This window comes from Polypterus senegalus, chromosome 9, assembly GCF_016835505.1.
Source record: "Polypterus senegalus isolate Bchr_013 chromosome 9, ASM1683550v1, whole genome shotgun sequence".
NCBI classification, from domain to species: Eukaryota; Metazoa; Chordata; class Cladistia; order Polypteriformes; family Polypteridae; genus Polypterus; species Polypterus senegalus.
The window spans coordinates 127,377,277-127,398,175 of NC_053162.1; the positions used below are offsets into that span (position 1 = coordinate 127,377,277).

At 38.4% G+C, this 20,899-nt stretch overlaps 2 protein-coding genes across 7 annotated transcripts in view; one reads left to right on the forward strand and one right to left on the reverse strand.

The window, feature by feature from the left end:
- Positions 1-9,537, forward strand: part of ciapin1 (cytokine induced apoptosis inhibitor 1) — a 60,142-nt gene extending 50,605 nt beyond the window's left edge. For all 6 annotated transcript variants that reach the window (XM_039763812.1, XM_039763811.1, XM_039763813.1 and 3 more), the window contains exons 8-9: positions 683-764; positions 8,921-9,537. In XM_039763812.1, coding sequence (XP_039619746.1) covers positions 683-764; positions 8,921-9,031 — 193 coding nt within the window. In that variant the 3' untranslated portion in view covers positions 9,032-9,537. The remainder of the gene's footprint in view (positions 1-682; positions 765-8,920) is intronic.
- Positions 9,531-20,899, reverse strand: part of prmt7 (protein arginine methyltransferase 7) — a 35,992-nt gene continuing 24,623 nt past the window's right edge. Inside the window, exons 11-17 of the mRNA XM_039763810.1 lie at positions 19,526-19,573; positions 18,108-18,197; positions 17,864-18,025; positions 17,122-17,196; positions 13,290-13,450; positions 11,753-11,849; positions 9,531-10,913 (exon numbers count right to left, since the gene is read on the reverse strand). Coding sequence (XP_039619744.1) covers positions 10,740-10,913; positions 11,753-11,849; positions 13,290-13,450; positions 17,122-17,196; positions 17,864-18,025; positions 18,108-18,197; positions 19,526-19,573 — 807 coding nt within the window. The 3' untranslated portion in view covers positions 9,531-10,739. The remainder of the gene's footprint in view (positions 10,914-11,752; positions 11,850-13,289; positions 13,451-17,121; positions 17,197-17,863; positions 18,026-18,107; positions 18,198-19,525; positions 19,574-20,899) is intronic.

A 20,899-nucleotide genomic window follows, 5' to 3' on the forward strand; every position in this document is an offset into this window, starting at 1 on the left:
TGATGTCCACGGCTTTATTTATTGTTAGCTAAGACCCGGCACATAAAAGTTTCTCGCTACAGCAATTTTAACTCTGTTACAAAGTCTCGTTTATACCTCGTGTCTTCTCATTAAACTTGTATCTCGTGAATAAAGTATTCGGCGTTTTTCTTCAGCGCTCTTTGGGAGCTCTTCCTTCTTTTTCTACGTACTGCGGTCACAGGTGTCACACGCAGCTCCGCCCCCCACGGCCATCGAGCTAACATCCATTACAGTATATGGAGAAAAATAGGTTCCAGTTATGACCGTTACGCGTAGAATTTCGAAATGAAACCTGCCCAACTTTTGTAAGTAAGCTGTAAGGAATGAGCCTGCCAAATTTCAGCCTTCTACCTACACGGGAACTTGGAGAATTAGTGATGAGTGAGTGAGTGAGTCAGTCAGTGAGGGCTTTGCCTTTTATTAGTGTATATATATACACATATATATGTGTATATGTATATGTGTATATGTATATATGTATGTATATATATGTATATGTATATATGTATATGTATGTGATGTATATGATCTTTTAAGGTATATTGTAAAATCTTGCAAGCTGTTATAGGCAATTAGGTTTTTTTGATGATGAGTAGATACATATCTCAGCATTTTAACTGTTTTTGTGGAATTTTCATACTTTTTTTTTTTTTTTACCTAGCACATGTGGCTTAGCTGAAGAACTGGAGCAAGAGAGCAAGAATTCAAAAAAACAAGATCTTCCCAAATCAGCATGTGGAAATGTGAGCATTGTCTTTCATTCTTTATATTATTGTGTTTTGCTTTTTTCACATTGTACATATTGTATATATTTACATTTTAAAAGACACATAATGCAAATGTTTTTTTAATCCACTTCAGTTTGGTGGAACTTTGTAGATGGGTGAAAACGGGCCCGTTTGAAAATGCAGACTATAATCGCACTCTTGATTTGTTGATGCTTATTATGTGGCCCTTGGATCCTGCACATTACAGCGTCTCATTCCCTGATTGGTCACTTTTCTCGGACAAAAAGTGGACAACACAGTGGACATTGAGGTGCTGCTTTCCATTGTGCTTTTGTGTGTGCATCTAAGTTGTATTTGATTTTTACATTTTGAATGCTGCATATATGAGCAAAAGGCAGATTTACTGGTCGCTGGAGTTCTCTGATATATCCCATGGCTGGTGGTGCTACCATCTCTTAAAGGATTTTTATGTTGATGCACACATGCACAGTGTAGGCAAATGTCTATGTCATATGCATTTTCGGTAGTTTTAGTTTTGGCGAAGACAATTCTGTGAGCAATGTGAAGAACCTAGTTTGAATGGTGATCATTTTCGTTTCAAATTGATGTTAAATGAAGACATAGTAGTGAACACATACCTTGCCTGAAAAATTTCAGAACAGTTTTACAACACTTTGTATCCTTGGAAGATGTATTTAATTATGCAGTTTTATCAAAAGAACTGCACAATAGATATAGAAAGGCTTTACAGAAAGAGACTAGTAAGAAAATCACCATAGAATAAATGGAAACACACTATATAATAAATAGTCAAAGGCTTTATATAAAATGTACACATTGTTGATTATCAAGATATATCAAAATGTTTCTATTTGTGTAAACTCTAAAGTTAGTTTAGTAACCACACTTTTCAAATCAGGCTTTTCAGAAAATCACTTTGTCAGATTTGTGACATTTACTGTTGTGAAATCTACAGTTAGGTCCATAAATATTTGGGCAAAGACATTTTTTTTTCTAATTTCGGTTCTGTATTTTACCACAATGAATTTTAAATGAAACAACTCAGATGCAGTTGAAGTGCAGACTTTCACCTATAATTCAGTGGGTTGAACAAAAAGATTGCATAAAAATGTGAGACAGCTAAAGCATTTTTTAACACAATCCCTTTATTTCAGGGGCTCAAAAGTAATTGGACAAATTAAATAACTGGAAATAAAATGTTCATTTCTAATACTTGGTTGAAAACCCTTTGCTGGCAATGACAGCCTGAAGTCTTGAACTCATGGACATCACCAGATGCTGGGTTTCCCCCTTTTTAATGCTCTGCCAGGCCTTTACTGCAGCGGCTTTCAGTTGCTGTTTGTTTGTGGGCCTTTCTGTCCAAAGTTTAGTCTTCAGCAAGTGAAATGCATGTTCATTTGGGTTAAGATCAGCCATTACTTAGCCATTCAAGAATTTCCCACTTCTTTGCTTTAATAACCGCCTGGGTTGCTTTGGCTTGTATGTTTTGGGTCATTGTCCATCTGTATCATGAAACGCCGCCCAATCAATTTGACTGCCATTTAGCTGGATTTGAGCACACAGTATGTCTCTGAACACCTCAGAATTTATTAATGATATGACACAGGACAGAAGCAGCCAAATAAACACTAGTGTCCCAGTGTCACTGGCAGCCATGCACGCCCACGCCATCACACTGCCTCCACCGTGTTGTACAGATGATGCGGTATGCTTTGGATAATGAGCAGTTCCACGCCTTCTCCATACTTTTTTCTTGCCATCATTCTGGTTGATCTTGGTTTAATCTGTCCAAAGAATGTTTTTCCAGAACTGTGCTGGCTTTTTTAGATGTTCTTTAGCAAAGTCCAATCTAGCCTTTCTATTCTTGAGGCTTATGAGTGGCTTGCACCTTGCAGTGCACCCTCTGTATTTACTTTCATGCAGTCTTCTCTTTATGGTAGACTTGGATATCGATATGCCTACCGCCTGGAGAGTGTTGTTCGCTTGGCTGGCTGTTGTGAAGGAGTTTCTCTTCACCATGGAAATGATTCTGCGATCATCCACCACTGTTGTCTTCCGTGGACGTCCAGGTCTTTTTGCGTTGCTGAGTTCTCAGGATGTACCAAACTGTAGATTTTGCCACTCGTAATATTGTAGCAATCTCTCAGATGGGTTTTTTTCTGTTTTTGCAGCTTAAGGATGGCTTCTTTCACCTGCATGGAGAGCTCCTTTGGCCACATGTTGTCTGTTCACAGCAAAATCTTCCACATGCAAGCACCACACCTCAAATCAACCCCAGGCCTTTTATCTGCGTAATTGATAATGACATAACCACACACCTGCCCATGAAATAGCCTTTGAGTCAATTGTCCAATTACTTTTGAGCCCCTGAAATGAAGGGATTGTGTTAAAAAATGCTTTAATGCTTTAGTTGCCTCACATTTTTATGCAATCATTTTGTTCAACCCACTGAAGTAAAGCTGAAAGTCTGCCCTTCAACTGCATCTGAGTTGTTTCATTTAAAATTCATTGTGGTAATGTACAGAACCAAAATTAGAAAAACGTTGTCTCTGTCCAAATATTTATGGAACTAACTGTATGTTTGCTTTGGTATATGCAGGAGAAATTAGCCAATTAATAATACTTACTGGAAAGGAATATTTAATGGATTATTCAAATTCAAATTTCAAATGTTTCAAACTACTGAAGCTTTAATTTTCCGCATCTCCTTCATTTTTCTCTTTTGCATTTGTACAAACTTTAAGGATACCTTTATGAATTTTAAGATTAATCCATTATTTCACTACTGCTGTGAAATGGCCTTTGTTCTGTTGTTTTGTAAGTACCTTACATGAAGAGCAGGATGGGTGTTATGAGCTTGGTTTTGTTGGTTCATGTAAGGACTCTTGCAGCAGAGTTTTGAATTAACTGGAGATGTGATATAAGATTTGAAAGGGAGTTACAATAATTGATGTGGGATGTGATAAAAGCATGGACAGGTTTCTCAGCATTAGAAAAGGAGAGAAAGGAGCAAACAAGGAATATGTTATGAAGGTGGACGTAAGAAAGTTTCTTAGTGTGGTTTATGTGGGTGGAGTAAGAAAGGGAGGAATCAAAAATGACAAAAAGATTCCTTGCATTAGTAGAAGGACTAATGCGATCACCATCAAGAATGACTGAAAAGGAGTTTTCTTTTATTTTCTTAAGTTGTGCTTTAGTGTCAATTTGCAGGAGTTCAGTTTTGCTGCAATTTAATTTTAAAGAGTTCTGCTCCATCCAGGTTTTAATTTCACTGAGGCAGGTTGTGAGCTGAGAAATCTCTGATGAAGTTTTGCTTTGAATATTGAAATAGAGTTGAGTATCATCTGCATAAAAATGATAACCCAGTCCAAAGCTATGAATAATATGGTCTAGGGCAGTGTTTCCCAGCCTTCGGTCCTGTGGTCCTCTGTGACTGCAGGTTTTTGTTCCAACCAGATTTCTAATCAGTGACAACACCTGATAGCACTGATCTCATTTCATTAGCTGGTATTTTTTTTCTTTTATTCTACATTCAGAAAAGCACAGCAGCATGATTTTTACATTTATAAGACATTTAGAAATATGTCTGCTTTTGCTATAGATTTAAATGCTTAACTCTCTTTTGTTGATTTCATTATATTTTGCCCTTTCTCTGTGCAGTTTTTCTCCTTCGTTGAATCTTATTAATGACAATTCAAAATGAGCAGAGCAGTCATGCTGGCAAACAACACTGAATAATCAAAGGTTGCAAGTACTTTAGCATCAGACCCACCAATTAGTAAATAATCGATTAATGAAACAATCAGAACACCTAGAAAACTAGAATGAAAATCAAGATGAAAATATTGTTAATAAAAGAAAAAAATACATTATTCCCATATAACTGCTTGTTACATTTTAATATTAATATATCATTTTTTTTTTATTTTTTACCAAACTTGGTTTTCTAATTTCTAGATTGTTTCCAAAACACATAACTTGGGAAATACCACATCACTTAATTAGCACAGGAGTCCGATTAAAAACAGAAGCTGGTTGGAACAAAAATCTGCAGCCACCTTTGGGTGTTGGGGACCGAGGCTGGGAAACACTGGTCTAGGGGAAGCATATAGATGCAGAGGGCCGAGGACAGAGCCCTAAGGAACTCTTTGCGTGACTGCCGCTGAACTGGACCTTCTGTTGCCAAGACTAACAAATTCTTGCCTTTCAGTCAGATAGGACTTGAACCACTGAGGGCAGTGCCAGAGATACCCAGAATGGTCTCCATTCTCAACAGTAGAATGTAATGTTTAACAGTGTCAAAAGCTGTACTGAGATTTAACAGAATCAATATGCTAGTTTGTCCAGAGTGAGTTGGAGGCTACAACATGATCAAGAACTTTTGACAGAAAAGGTTAAGTGAGAGAGAGGCTGGAAATTGTTAAGATTGTCAGTATCAAGACCAGACTTTTTTAACATTGGGGTTATAGAAATGATTTTAAAAGTGGTTGGTACAAACCCAGTGTCATTGGATGTATTTATTAATGTTGTAACAGTTGGGAATATAGCATGAAGGCAGGATTTAAGAAGTATGGTGGGGATGGGGACCAGTACATAAGTAGTCGGCCTCATTTTACAAAGAAAGTCATTAACAGACACAGATGTGACTGATGGAAATTTAGAAAATCAGCTGGATGCAGTGGGAGGACAGGGAAAGATATAAATGGGTGATGGATTTATGTTAGTTGAATTATTTACATCTTTAATTTTATTATGGAAAAAGTGGAAGAGAGTTGAGAGAGTTTATTGGGATAGATGTAGGTTGAACTAGTTTATTAATTACAAAGAACGAAACCCCCTGGTTATCATGGACACTTTCTATTATTCTCCCATACTGCGTGTTCTTGGCTACCGTTCGTGCATCCCTGTAAGCGCTTTGATGGTCAGAGAAAGCTTGGATATGCACAGTTGAGGCCAGTCTTATGTGACATTCTCTCAAGGTGTTGGCCAGCTACTTTCATAGACCGTAATTCTGAATTATACCGTGGATCTGAACGCTTATAGGAAACTTCATTATGTTTTAATGGAGCTGTTTTATCTAGTGCTGAGTTATAGTAGTCACCAAGATTTATCTAGCATTGCTGGAATAGGTGAAGACAGAAAATGATCAGAAATGGATCCAGCAAGGAGGGAGAGGTAATGAGACAGTGAAATGTACTGCTTTATGATCAGAGTCCCAAATCACTGCTATAAGTGTTGCCAACAGATAAACCAAAAACTCAATAAACTATACAAATGCTGTGTTTGCTGATTAGTTTTCAGCAATAAAGTACTGTATATTGTGTTCCAGCTGTACTAACCAAGTGTGTACGTCTCAAAGGTATACAGGTGCTGGTCATAAAATTAGAATATCATGACAAAGTTGATTTATTTCAGTAATTCCATTCAAAAAGTGAAACTTGTATATTAGATTCATTCATTACACACAGACTGATGTATTTCAAATCTTTATTTCTTTTAATTTTGATGATTATAACTGACAACTAATGAAAGTCCCAATGAAAGTCCTAAATTCACTATCTCGAAAAATTTAGAATATTGTGAAAAGGTTCAATATTGAAGACACCTGGTGCCACACTCTAATCAGCTAATTAACTCAAAACACCTGCAAAAGCCTTTAAATGGTCTCTCAGTCTAGTTCTGTAGGCTACACAATCATGGGGAAGACTGCTGACTTGACAGTTGTCCAAAAGACGACCATTGACACCTTGCACAAGGAGGGCAAGACACAAAAGGTCATTGCTAAAGAGGCTGGCTGTTCACAGAGCTCTGTGTCCAAGCACATTAATAGAGAGGCGAAGGGAAGGACAAGATGTGGTAGAAAAAAGTGTACAAGCAATAGGGATAACCACAGCCTGGAGAGGATAGTGAAACAAAACCCATTCAAAACTGTGGGGGAGATTCACAAAGAGTGGACTGCAGCTGGAGTCAGTGCTTCAAGAACCACCACGCACAGACGTATGCAAGACATGGGTTTCAGCTGTCGCATTCCTTGTGTCAAGCCACTCTTGAACAAGAGACAGCGTCAGAAGCGTCTTGCCTGGGCTAAAGACAAAACTGCTGCTGAGTGGTCCAAAGTTATGTTCTCTGATGAAAGTAAATTTTGCATTTCCTTTGGAAATCAAGGTCCCAGAGTCTGGAGGAAGAGAGGAGAGGCACAGAATCCACGTTGCTTGAGGTCCAGTGTAAAGTTTCCACAGTCAGTGATGGTTTGGGGTGCCATGTCATCTGCTGGTGTTGGTCCATTGTGTTTTCTGAGGTCCAAGGTCAACACAGTCATCTACCAGGAAGTTTTAGAGCACTTCATGCTTCCTGCTGCTGACAAACTTTATGGAGATGCAGATTTCATTTTCCAACAGGACCTGGCACCTGCACACAGTGCCAAAGCTACCAGTACCTGGTTTAAGGACCATGGTATCCTTGTTCTTGATTGGCCAGCAAACTCGCCTGACCTTAACCCCATAGAAAATCTATGGGGTATTGTGAAGAGGAAGATGCAATACGCCAGACCCAACAATTCAGAAGAGCTGAAGGCCACTATCAGAGCAACATGGGCTCTCATAACACCTGAGCAGTGCCACAGACTGATCAACTCCATGCCACGCCGCATTGCTGCAGTAATCCAGGCCAAAGGAGCCCCAACTAAATATTGAGTGCTGTGCATGCTCATACTTTGCATGTTCATACCTTTCAGTTGGCCAACATTTCTAAAAATCCTTTTTTTGCATTGGTCTTAATTGATATTCTAATTTTCCGAGATACTGAATTTGGGACTTTCATTAGTTGTCAGTTATAATCATCAAAATTAAAAGAAATAAACATTTGAAATACATCAGTCTGTGTGTAATGAATGAATCTAATATACGAGTTTCACTTTTTGAATGGAATTACTGAAATAAATCAACTTTGTCATGATATTCTAATTTTATGACGAGCACCTGTACTGTATTTTTGTATATGAAATATAAATAAGATCAAGTCAGGCATGCTACCATTTGTGGACTTCTAAATTGGGCACAGACCAGAAGTAAGATGGTGGTTCTGTTAAATGCAAAACATCATCTCATTTTTTCTTCATTTTTTTTTTCTGTTTTCACTGTAAAATTTTCAGTGTGGTTGCATTTCTCTGTGCTTCAAGAGGAGTCCTTAAATACACGGCAAACACCAGTGTCATCTGCAACAGAGAAACGATGACTCCGGGATGCTGACCTTTGTACACGTTTCCAGTCACCTTCCATCTTATGGCTTTGTTCTATTGCCCATTTTATTTGCCATTTTCCACTATGTCATTTTCTTTTAAACTGCCTCTTAGGATAGCACCCTGGAGTTGTCTTTTCTTCATTGCCAGATGACATGTATTTAGGGAAGGTGTTTGTCAAACCACAGACTTTAATGTCGTTTCCTCATCTAACAAACTATTGTGTTTGTTAGATCCAGTTTGCCCTGAAGTTTCAAGATTGTTATAGACATCTTTCATTAATTCTTCAGGTTCTTGGCAGTTTGTCACATGGAATTAACTTTATTCATAAAAACCATCAACTCTTATGGTTCTTGAGAAAGCTGTTGTCGTTTTTGAACTCTGAGCTGAACTTTAGGAGAGCCAGTACCCTGCAACCCAAGAGAACAGAATAAGAGGTTTTAGTGGTACTAATGCAATTACAAAGTTTTCTCTAATTTATTTTTTTTGGTATGCTTTATTAATCCCACAGGGCCAGTCATTGTACAGTGCCCCTAGAGCAATTTTAAAGTGATAAACAATTAACTTTAAAATTGATTAATTAAGGATAAGCTAAAGGAGTTTGCCATCAGGAAACTTTCAAACAGTAACAGTTATAACCAGAAATTGAATGTTGCTGTTTTATATTAATTAGTCATGGATCATTTTAGCTTACTTTTCCTATGCCATAGCCAAATGATGGCTTTTTAATCTTGAATTGTTGTTATTTGATGCAAATAAATTAATTACTCATAGAAATGAATTTATAAATGCTGTACCAAGTAGATTTCTTGTTATATCAGTGAATAAACTTTTGTTTTAACAATAGTTTTCATTGTATTTCCATACATCTTTTTGTTTAATATGTCAGTATTTGGTCATTTTGTCTCTGCAGTGCTATCTTGGTGATGCTTTCCGTTGTGCCAGTTGCCCCTACCTAGGAATGCCTGCATTCAAACCTGGAGAGAAGGTGCTACTGGAGGAGACTAATCTTCAAGATATTTAAAGAAAATTACCAAAAACATTTTTGGAAGCAGTGATGAAATCTTTGCGGTTCAGAGTCAGTGAGGCTAAGAGAGGGACCCAAATTATTAGTTATCAGTTTCTCAAAATTGCCTTCTTTCACTGCAGTTTAGCTTTGTATTTTTTAGTAAATGCATTAAGATTATAAGTGATGTTTGTACCTTAATGACCTAGTAGATGGTCATAAGCCATGTAAGATGAGAAATAACTGAGGTCTCTCAATTTAACAAATGGAAATGATGCACATTTCATTAAGATTCATGTGAGATTTACATGTCCTTTAAAATACATCTAGATCTCTTTAAAAAATTTGCATTTAATTTAGATATTTGTACAACAAACTATATGACACAAGTATGCATTTTATTGAATATAACATTTTCTGATATTCAGAAGGAAAATAGTTACTTTTGGAAAAGTAAAGTTGATGATGAATGTGTGTCATAACTGATTGTATTACACAATAATAAAGACCATCACGCATAGGGATTGATGCTTTGGTGTTGTTTGTATATCACATATTCTGTATTCTATTTTTACAACTATGACTGCTGCTTCAGCATGCTACTTTTTTAGTTAAACTGACAGATGTTTTAATATTTTAATATAAAACATAATTTAGTAATACAGACATGTTCCAAAGCCATTGGTACAGTCTCATCCCCCTGGTGCCAGTGTAACTCCAATAGTGACTGTAATATAGACTTTAGTTCAAAGTGCTTGTTTTACAAAATTGTTTCTCATCCTGGAAAAACCTTGGCATGCCTGCTCCATCTTCTTCTGGGCAACATACTCATTTGATGCTCTGTGCCATGGGAAACTTAGAATGACCACCCTCAGCCATAAATATCTTGCCCTTTGCTTAGTTAGGAATTAAAGTTACTTATTGTCCCTTGCTTATTTTTTTTTCCACTTTGAGGTTATACTGGTCATGACAAGTTAAGCACCTTTTCAAATTATAGAAAGCATCCAGCGTATCAAAACAATTTTGTTATGTTAAACACTGCTAATACTTTATATTTTACTTTTTGACTATGATGTGTATTGAATGCAGAAGACAATTTATTTGTTGCCAGATGGTGTCCGGGCTGACTAAAAAATGAGGCATAAAAGATTAATGTGTGTGAATCAACAGAATATTGAAAGATCTACATGAGAAACATTAGATTTAATAATTTGTGGGGTTTGATTTATTTTTAAATATTTAAAATTAAAGCTTCTGCCCTTAGCCAATGTTTAAAAGCAGTGGTGGGCACTGGTGAAATTTGGAAATGATGAAAATGTCTGGATTGGATTTAGAAAACCTCACAGATCAAAAGACACATCAGGTATTATAGTCAATATAAAACAACACGTGGGAATCAACCTTATAGCTTAGTTAAGAATGGCACATCGGTACAAATGCTTGCAGTTGTCCTACACAACTGAGGACCTGCATTCAATACCTGGACCAACCATTGTTTGTGCTCACTCTTCTTTTATCCTTATGGAATTTCTTTCAGTAGTTCCTCTTTCAACTTGAGTTCTGGGGTAGGCTTGTTGGAGTCACCAAATTATCACAGCGTTGTTTCCCATCAGGCTTATTCCTTTGACAATTGTAAATCCACAATGACTTTAAAATCCTCATTCAGTTTTTAATACCATATACTGTTAAAAAGAGTATATAATTCTTTCCTAAAATATAGTTTCTATTAAACGTTTGCATCTCTGGATTGTCGTGGTTCAAAATTCATGGTTATATCACCAGAGGTAGGTTGAAAGGTAAGACTGTAATCAACTACACAGATTTTCTCTTCTGTGATCTCCAAAGCTGACCTGAAGAAGTAAACGGCTTGCTTGTGGTGCAGATTCCATTTGCAGTGATCCTGTGGAGAGGAGGAGGGGAAAAAAAGGCAAGGATAACAAAAGCAACACCACCTCAGTTTCAGAAAAATTGAACAACGTTGGTTTCAGTTTTACTTCCAGATGCTCAGGCAGAAATATTGCACTCCCAAGACAAGATGGCACCATTTTCCTACAGCCATTTCTGCCTAATGAAGATGTGGTTGTGTGCAATACAAACTTAGTACTAGTCACTGTATTGTGTATACTTGTACCAACATCCCTAGTCCTAGTAATTCTACTTAGCTGGAGTCTTTGGTACAGAAAGAGGCATTAATTCAAATAAAAATAAACAAATTAAATATTTAATGAGGCACAAAGCTGACTGAAGCCATGAAACAGTGTGTCCCACCTGCCCCACTTTGTCAGGTAATGTATATAACAAATTGCTAATGGCTGGTGTGTGTGTGTGTGTCCAGTCTTCTGGGCAATCGGATTGGTCAGTTGCTGTGGTTACTTAGTCAAACACGATCAAGACAGGATGTGCCACACAAGGGAGGTTCACACACACACACACACACACACACAGTAATACTGAAAAGAGGCCTAGGAGGAAATGCGGAGAGTCTCCTTCAGACATGAGATGTATAAAAAAAAAAATGCAAATATTTTTGAAAAAGAAATTGAAATGAAGGGTTTCGAGAGGCAGGTTTTACAGCAAGGTAACAGAGGAAGCTCCAGCCAAGACAGGTGGAGACACCCGAGGATGCAGAAGAAAGGCATAGGACAAACACTGAGGCTACGTATAAGGCAAGAGGTATCAAGCATTTTTTAATTTATTCTGTTACCCAACTAGTAATAGTAAAAATATTAAGATACATACCCGTTTATTAGGTGGCTGCACCAGTCCAGTGCTCACTGTTATGTCATCAGTTAAATGATAGTCCATCCACAAAACCACCCCATGACAGCGACCTTCCCTAAAACACAACAAATGGTACTTGGTATTTAACATGTCAACGTGCGGTGGTGTGATATCAAGTTTGTTTTTCCTCCCCAAGAGGCTCAGATTTTTCTTCCCCCCCAAGAATGGTTCTTTCAAATATAAAAAAAAATTAGCTTTCTGTTTCAAGATTAATCTGAAAAAATTTTGAAACTAGTGTGATATAGCGGGTCCACGGCTTCTGAAAAAAGTCAGGTTTTTTAAATCCTTATAGCCGTGTCGTTCTCCGTGGGCGCGATTGCACAACCGCGGGGAGTTAATGGGGTGATTGGAGCGAGTCGCACCTGCACGTGAGGGTGCAGTCACTCTTGTTTGCCTCATTGGCTTCCTGCGGTGTGTAATTAAGACGCTGTGCCCACGGAGGCAGAGAGAGGGGGATAAATCAGGAATCGTGGGAAAAAAAAAGATAAATCAGGAAAAGAAATGGAAGGAGGTAGAACGATGTGAGAAGGAGGTTAAAGTACAGCAATGGCAGTCTAGGCTGGATGATCTGGCCACCTTAAGAGAGAGACAGAACGAGCGGGGGCCCCGCGAAGGAGCGTTAGATGGAGGCGCTCTAGGGGGCTAGTTCGCCCCACTGACAATTAGCGAGTGGGGTGAGCAGGAGTGGTGTCATCCCGCTGGATCTGAGGAGCGACTACGGGTGCGCGAAAGATCACGGGAGGAGAGCCAGCCTCGTAGGTCTGGCAGTGACGTCCTGATGGAGTCCGAGACGGACGGAGGTTGACAGAAGAGCTCGTGACTGTTGGATCTCCGCGGCTGCAAGTAATGGTGAGCCGGGGAGAGAGTGATGGAGGTGGGCCAGAGAACAAGAAGGGCGTGAGAGACTGCGTTTTTAACCTCTACATTTTTTTCCTCAGATTTTAAAGGATTTATTTATGGTTGATGGTTTTAACACCACTGGACACTTGATTTTTATGGATTTATTTATTGAACTTTGACGCTGCACTTTTGCACTTTTTGTTTTTGAATAAAGCACTTTATGGAATATCCCCTGGCCTTGAGAGATTTGTGCCTATGTGTCAGCTCATCTCGGTGACATTATCGACGGTGTTGGGTTCAAGGGCTCCTGAACAACAATAGGGGGATGGAGTCGAACTCGCATCGTCACAACTAGTAGTATTGTGTAGTTATAAGGTAATTGGTACATAGAGTACTTCTGGGAATACAAATATGCACTGTGAGAACTGACGTCTATCCAAATAACTGAGTGTAGTATTTAATTAAATCATTTGGTAACATATTAAAAACCTTCCTGGATATGTGTGCTGTTGTGCAGACTCCATGATCAAGTGTAACATAAGGAATCCTGAGAAATCCTTAAAAGAGTTACATAGCAAAGGCCATGCACATTCTCCACTATGCTGGAAATGCTTCAGGTTACCTATATTTGTATTTTTCAGTGTAACCTCCTTACCTTTGCAGTTGTAAAGTTCCTTGAGAGTTCAGCGCATTTGCTGGAACATGTTGGCGGAAGTTAAAGGTCATGACCTCTTTTGGCCCTGAGACTGCCCAACATGGATATTCCCATAGAGGATGTGATTCTGCTTCCTTGGATTCCCTGAAATCCAATGATTTCTAAATGTTCCAAAATATACAGAAAAATTTAATTCTGGCTATGAAATACATCTAGTAAATTTATCACTGACTGTGTCAATATAAGTATTCTTCAATGAGAAAATTAAAAATAAGATCTCAGATCAAACCAAATACTAGCTTAGCAGACCCTGCCGCACATTGCATTCAGCACTTTAGTAATTTTAACCGTGTAACTCACCAGGAAGTCTTAACTTTAATTACTAAAATGAAGCCCACTACTTGTTCCCTAGATCCAGTGCCAACAAAACTAGTAAAAAGTGCAATGGATGTTCTTGCAGCGCCTATTCTAACCGTTATCAATAGTTCATTACTGCATGGCACCGTACCTGATGCACTAAAAGTGTCAGTTATTAAACCATAACTTAAAAAGTCAGACCTAGACCCACACATACTAAATAATTATAGGCCTATTTCAAATTTACCATTTCTCTCTAAAATACTAGAAAAAGTAGTCGCCAGTCAGCTTCAGTCACACCTTACGCATTACAATTTTGAGAAATTCCAGTCTGGCTTTCGCACTGGTCATAGTACAGAAACGGCACTAACACGGGTTGTAAATGACATTCTGATATCCTCTGATGAAGGAAATTCCACTGTAATTATGTTGTTGGACTTAAGTGCAGCATTTGACACCATTGACCATTCTATTTTACTGCACAGGCTAGAAAACGATGTTGGGCTTACAGGCCCTGTGCTCGCTTGGTTCAGTTCTTATTTATCAAATCGATTCCAGTATGTACAGAAATGTGCTGACAGTACTCCATCATTATACACAGAAGTTCAATATGGTGTCCCGCAGGGCTCAGTACTGGGACCTTTACTGTTTTCACTTTACATGCTTCCACTGGGATCTCTCATTAGGAAACATAATGTTAATTTTCACTCGTATGCAGATGACACCCAGTTATACCTTTCATTTAAATCAAATGAAGTTTCTCCGATGTTGTCTTTAATTAGTTGTGTTAGTGAATTAAAGGAATGGATGAATGAGAACTACTTGTCTTTAAATACAGATAAAACAGAGATGTTAATTGTTGGAGGGAATGACGCTGATCACAGCAATATTTTGTGTCATTTAACTCAGTTGGAATCCCAATTAATTTTACTGAATCAGCCCGCAATCTAGGAGTTATCTTTGACTCTAGCATGTCATTTAAAGCACATATTACAAAGTTGTCCAAAACATGTTTTTCCATCTTAAAAATGTTAGGAAATTAAGGCCTTTCTAAATAAACAGGATTGTGAGAAATTAATTCATGCATTTATCTCTAGTAGGATTGACTACTGCAATGCGGTGTTCACTGGCTGTTCAAACTGTTCTCTATACAGCCTCCAGTTAATCCAAAATGCGCTGCAAGAATTATTACAAGAACAAGAAAATATGAACACATAACTCCAGTTCTTAAATCTTTACACTGGCTCCCAGTTAAGTTTAGGGCAGATTTCAAAATCCTCCTTTTAACATATAAAGCATTAAATGGCCAAGGTCCGGCTTACTTGTCTGAACTTATCATGACTTACAAACCTGAGCGCATTAAGATCTCAAGATGCCGGTCTGCTTAGGATTCCAAGGATTAATAAAATAACAGTGGGAGGTCGAGCTTTTAGTTACAGGGCCCCTAAACTGTGGAATGGTCTTCCTGCTTCCATAAGAGATGCCCCTTCAGTCTCAGCCTTTAAATCCCGGCTGAAGACTCACTACTTCAGTTTAGCATATCCTGACTAGAGCTGCTGATTAACTGTACATACTGCATCTCTGTTGTTAGTCATTAGCACTAAAACATAAGTAACATGATAATTATATTTGAATACTAACCCTCACCTATTGTTTCTGTTCTCGGTATCCAAATGTGGCAATTGGTGCCACGGCCCACCTGCCAAGTTGTTTGCCTGCCTATGGTAAAGTCATCCCTGATAGAGGATCACAGGAATCATGGGAAAGAGGGGTCCTTTTATCGGAGCAACATTTCAGCCGTGGCATGGCCAAATGGGGAGGCAGCTAGATGGAGGAGGTCTCCAGGACTCTAAAAATATCCAAATCTTATTATGCGATATCATCTACTGTTAAATTCTGCTCCATACTTCTAAAATTTTTATTATTATGCTGTATTAAGGATTTGTTCTGTTCTGTGTTGTATGGACCCCCTTCTTTTGACACCCACCGCACGCCCAACCTACCTGGAAAGGGGTCTCTCTTTGAACTGCCTTTCCCAAGGTTTCTTCCATTTTCCCTACAAGGTTTTTTGGGAGTTTTTCCTTTTCTTCTTAGAGATTCAAGGCTGGGGGGCTGTCAAGAGGCAGGGCCTGTTAAAGCCCATTGCGGCACTTCCTGTGTGATTTTGGGCTATACAAATATAAACTGTATTGTATTGTAAGTACATGATTATGTAAAGGAAGCAGACCCCCCTCATTTCAGAGTACATCACTGTAAAGGCATTTAGATAATTGACTTGTTCTGGGCTCACACAGTGAATCAGTAATGAAGTCTGAGCTTGTAATTACTGCAGTTTCCACTCCCACCCATCTAGTTATCTAGCCAGTTGTCCATATTGGCTTGACCTGTTTGTAAAACAAGGATGTAGAGACCCAAAAACAAAGTCTACAACGGGACAGGACCACATTGACTCTTAATGACAAATCTGCTACAACTTAATCAAGACAGGATGTGGTTAGATCCATCAAGTGCTTGAGAAATAAATGGGGTGCACCAGAATGAAATTTAACTTGGTCAAGCTGAGATCTGTGGTGCTAAAAAGAAGGGGAGATTTTATTTAAATTCAATTTCAGCATTGCTGGCATAAACATCCCAACCATTTCCATGGGGCAGTTAAAAATCTTATCAAGGTCTTGGACAGCCTTAGAGACCGACCATCAATCCATGCTTCCTGTACTGAGCTGGAAGTTTGGCTGTTTAGGATCAGCCTCATCTACCAGGAAAATGTAAGACATGGTATCTTACTTGGGATTCTTGGTATATATTGTGGTTCAGCACGTACAGAACATGAGAGAAACAATGTAGGGATAAAGAATGATGCAATTTAGCAACATTTAAATATGTACAGTAAGTTGATACTTTCTGCCAGAAAAGTCTGCAGTATTGCTTATAAGGAGGCTCCACAGAATGAAATACAATAAGTTTTTGTCTTTTAAGCCTACTTTAATAACACCACTCATACTATTTTTAGGACTGTATCCTTCAATACGTGAATATTAATAATAATAAATTTTATTTATAGGGCACTTTACATTAGCAGTAAATCTCAAAGTGCAACATAAAACGTTTAAACAAAGGCAAGGCAAGATAAAAACAGATAAAACAACAATAATTATAGCGTTCTTGTTAATAAGCTTTCCTAAATAGAAAAGTCTTTAGCTGTTTTTTTAAAACAGCCCACAGTCTGCTGTGTTCTTATGCTCTCTGGTAGGGCATTCCAGAGCCATGGAGCAGCATTTCTTTCTACCCATCATTGCATATATTCACACTCATACCTACTGTATATACAAACACACAGACACATTGTACCATTGCTTCCTCCTTATAAAGTACTTTATGCTGACAATAAAAATGATTATTTTTCAATTTCCTTCCATATTTATACGTGAACAATAACACATAAAAGAAAAAAAGTGCTTTGACTTGTGAAACTGACCTGAATCATCTCATCCATCACACTCACATCGAACCCTTCACATGAGCCGCAAGGACTTCTTATTCTCCACAGATCCTGATGGAACGTCAAATAATAAAAACTCAATCATAAGAAGATACATCTACCATGCATATCAACAGAAGCAGAATATTAACGCTAGCTTAACTAGAACCTGCTCATGACTGTTTTTTTTCAACCCCTCATATATAGGATGGAAACCTTCAAAATGGTCCATCAACTGTACTCCATCCATCCATTTTCCAACCCGCTGAATCCGAACACAGGGTCACGGGGGTCTGCTGGAGCCAATCCCAGCCAACACAGGGCACAAGGCAGGAACCAATCCCGGGCAGGGTGCCAACCCACCGCAGGACACACACCCACACACCAAGCACACACTAGGGCCAATTTAGAATCGCCAATGCACCTAACCTGCATGTCTTTGGACTGTGGGAGGAAACCGGAGCAGAGGAAACCCACGCAGACACGGGGAGAACATGCAAACTCCACGCAGGGAGGACCTGGGAAGCGAACCCAGGTCTCCTGTGAGGCAGCAGCGCTACCACTGCGCCACCATGCCACCCCTTACTCTGTAAATGTAAGTAGCAATTAATTACTATAGCGCTACATTTTTGTCCAACTCTGATAACTGACATGTCAGTATTGTTTATTACATTGGATTTCGGGATTTTTTTTTTTTTAATCCTCCAATAATATAACATATCACAGCAGCTTGAATTACCTTAAATTCCACGGCAACCATAAAAAGTGATGCAGAATGAGGCATGATAGTGACATCATCTTCCAAATGCTGAGAAAGGGCAGTGCGGCAATACCAGAAATACAGACTGTGCCAGGGCAGCAAACAAGAAGTGAAGAAGGGCTCTCCAATTAGCACCGATACCTGGAAGAGGAGGAGAACTTTGTGCCTGCCATGCGACACCTTCCCACACATTCAATATTCAAGAAAAAAACATTGCATATACCTTTTCACCTCCAAAACTTTCTGAAGTTAAGAGCTCGGGCCGACTATCCAAAAGATGAATTGTTCCAGTAAGATTGTTGGCAGCAATAACCTGAAAAAACAAAAAAATAATAATAGTTTAAAAAATTACCTGTAGTTCTCCTTAGGAAGTTTTTGCACATCTCTGATAATCTTTAGAGCAGGGGTCTCCAACATGTCGCTCGCGAGCTACCAGTATCTCGCAACCCCTTTCCAAGTAGCTCACCAAAGGGTTAATGAATCCTACATAAATTTGAAAACTTGATTAATCAAATTAGGGATGGGCGATCTTTTCCAAAAAATCATCATGATCCTTTTAACACAAAATCACGATCCACAATCTGAATTGCAATCTCTTTTCATTGTGGCATACACTTAAGAGACTATCCGGAGTCAAACTCATCAAGACGTAAGTAACACTTTATTTTAAATATCAAACAAAGTTGAATTCAATTATACTCTTGTTCACTAGCTAAGCGGAGTTAAGGAACACACCATGAAGCTGGCAAGTGAGTGAGGAAGGCCCCTCCACTCGGCCCGCTGCATGTTTCTCGGATTTGCGCAAAAATAACTCGGTACCGCAAGCAAACTATGATACATAGCAAAATGAGAGAAGTCGCAAAATCAACTGGAATGTTCAAGCAAATTATAGAAAAATAAACAATCTAAATCCGCTAAGTAGTTCTCTGGAAGTCTCAACAGCATTCTCAGCATTTCTGGCACTTAGTAAAGCCAGATAACTATAAGAATCTTCACCAAGCAGCTCTGAAAATGTCTGCTTTGTTTGGGTCTACATACAACAGTGAGTCGGCCTTTTCTGACATGAATGTCATGATATCAAAGTTCAGAACAAGACTGACAGGTGAACATTTAAATGAGCTACACTCCACCATACACCTCTCTTGTTGACTTCATGCAGTGCCAGTCCTCTGACTAACTGAAAAACACATCACACATACAACTGGACACGTGAAGTGAAACAGTGACATGTAACAAAATGAAAAATGAATAAGTAATATCTGTGTATTTGGAATTGCATTGTTTTGCTTTGACAGCATTCATATTTTAATTCAATAGTATAAGATACACTAGAAAATGCATACAGACATAGAAAATGCACTTGCAGGTGAACAATATTTTTTGTGATGTTTTAATGCAAAATGTGGGTTCTGGACACCAACATTTTGTAAATGTTCAGGCAAAACAAGGTTATTCAGTTTGTTTGGGTTGAAATAAGTTATGAGAATAAACGTTAGAAAACATTTATTAGCTCTCAGCCATTTTCATTTTGTAAAAGTAGCTCTCAGGGGAAAAAAAGATTGGAGACCCCTGCTGTGGAGCCTGTGTCTCCCATCTCTGTTACCATTAACAGAGAAAATCAAGTTTTTGTTGTAAGCATACCTGCTCTATTACTTTATGAGCCATGCCAAAGCTTTCCAGACTGTATACCTACAACAGCAAGAGAAAGAGAGATGATGAAATCTTAGACTTGACCCTATTCATTTTCAAGCTGCATAGAAAATAAACAAACACTATAATGTAATTATATATAATTATATAACTATAATGATAATTACGTTCTGAAAATACATAAGCATTACGGCAAAATAGGACATACTTCTAACAGCTTTAAACAAAGGGCTAATTTACAATATTTATGGTTCTTTATGATGTTGGTTACTCTATAATCGGTCTGTGAGTTAATAGAAACATGAGTGTCGTACTTGTATTGGGGATGAGAAGAATAAAAGTTTAGGGGACAGCATAGAATACTGGAAAGAGAAATGAAGGAGTTTCCATACTAAGGAAAGCTAGTCAAAGACTGATATGCAGTGATGAGATAGCTAGCTGTGTAGAGAATAAGAACGCTTAAGGCACAGAAAAGGTGTTACAAGGGCCACACTAGAGACCAAAAACTGAAGACATTACTGGGATACAATGACAATATCTGGGATGCAAAAATAGACATGGGAAATATGAAGCCCACATGCGCAAAATGCGGTCTTACCTCAATGTGGATAAGTAGCATACCAGCAAAAATGTAAAAACAGCATTCATCTGTTAAAAGCTGTTGACAAACTGTTGTGATGTGAAATTTTGCATACAACTGGATATATTTTGTATGTCTTTATTTGTAACTTAGGCAAAGCAATGTAACATTAGTGTTACATTAGTTTAGAAGCATTTATGTTTACGCCCCTAGGACTAAGTCAGGAAAGTGCATTTTACGACAGGGTTGGTGGAAGTGCCTCAAACAAGTATGGCCAATATTTCTCTGCTGTAGTCTCTCAGTCAACCCCCTCAGGAAAGACAGGCTGCCTAACTGGCAAGCTTTACTTTAACACATGGTTTGGAGGGCAGGTGTGAAGATTGGTCTGAAGTATGGCTGTTTGGAACTGTCTTGTGACAGAAGCCTTTAAGTACCTCAACGCCATATTGGCTCTAGGGGTTGGACAGAAAACCTATAAATTTGCTTGCTTTATCTCACCCTCTCTCTTACCAAACTGATGAAAGACCATCTCACAGCATGAACTGAAGAGAACAACACAATGAAGAGCACAGCTCAGCCGCCATGTTGAGACAGGCATGCGGCTTGTTCTGAAGAAAGCTGACCACAAATGATGCCTTAACTAGAGACATTTTAAGTAACTAACAAGTCTGTGTGCCGCCTGAAACTACACATCACCATTTATCAGGATGTTTGGTTGCCTATATTCAAATGTACTTTGCATATTGTTATTATATTATCAATAATACATGATTTAAAGTGTAATT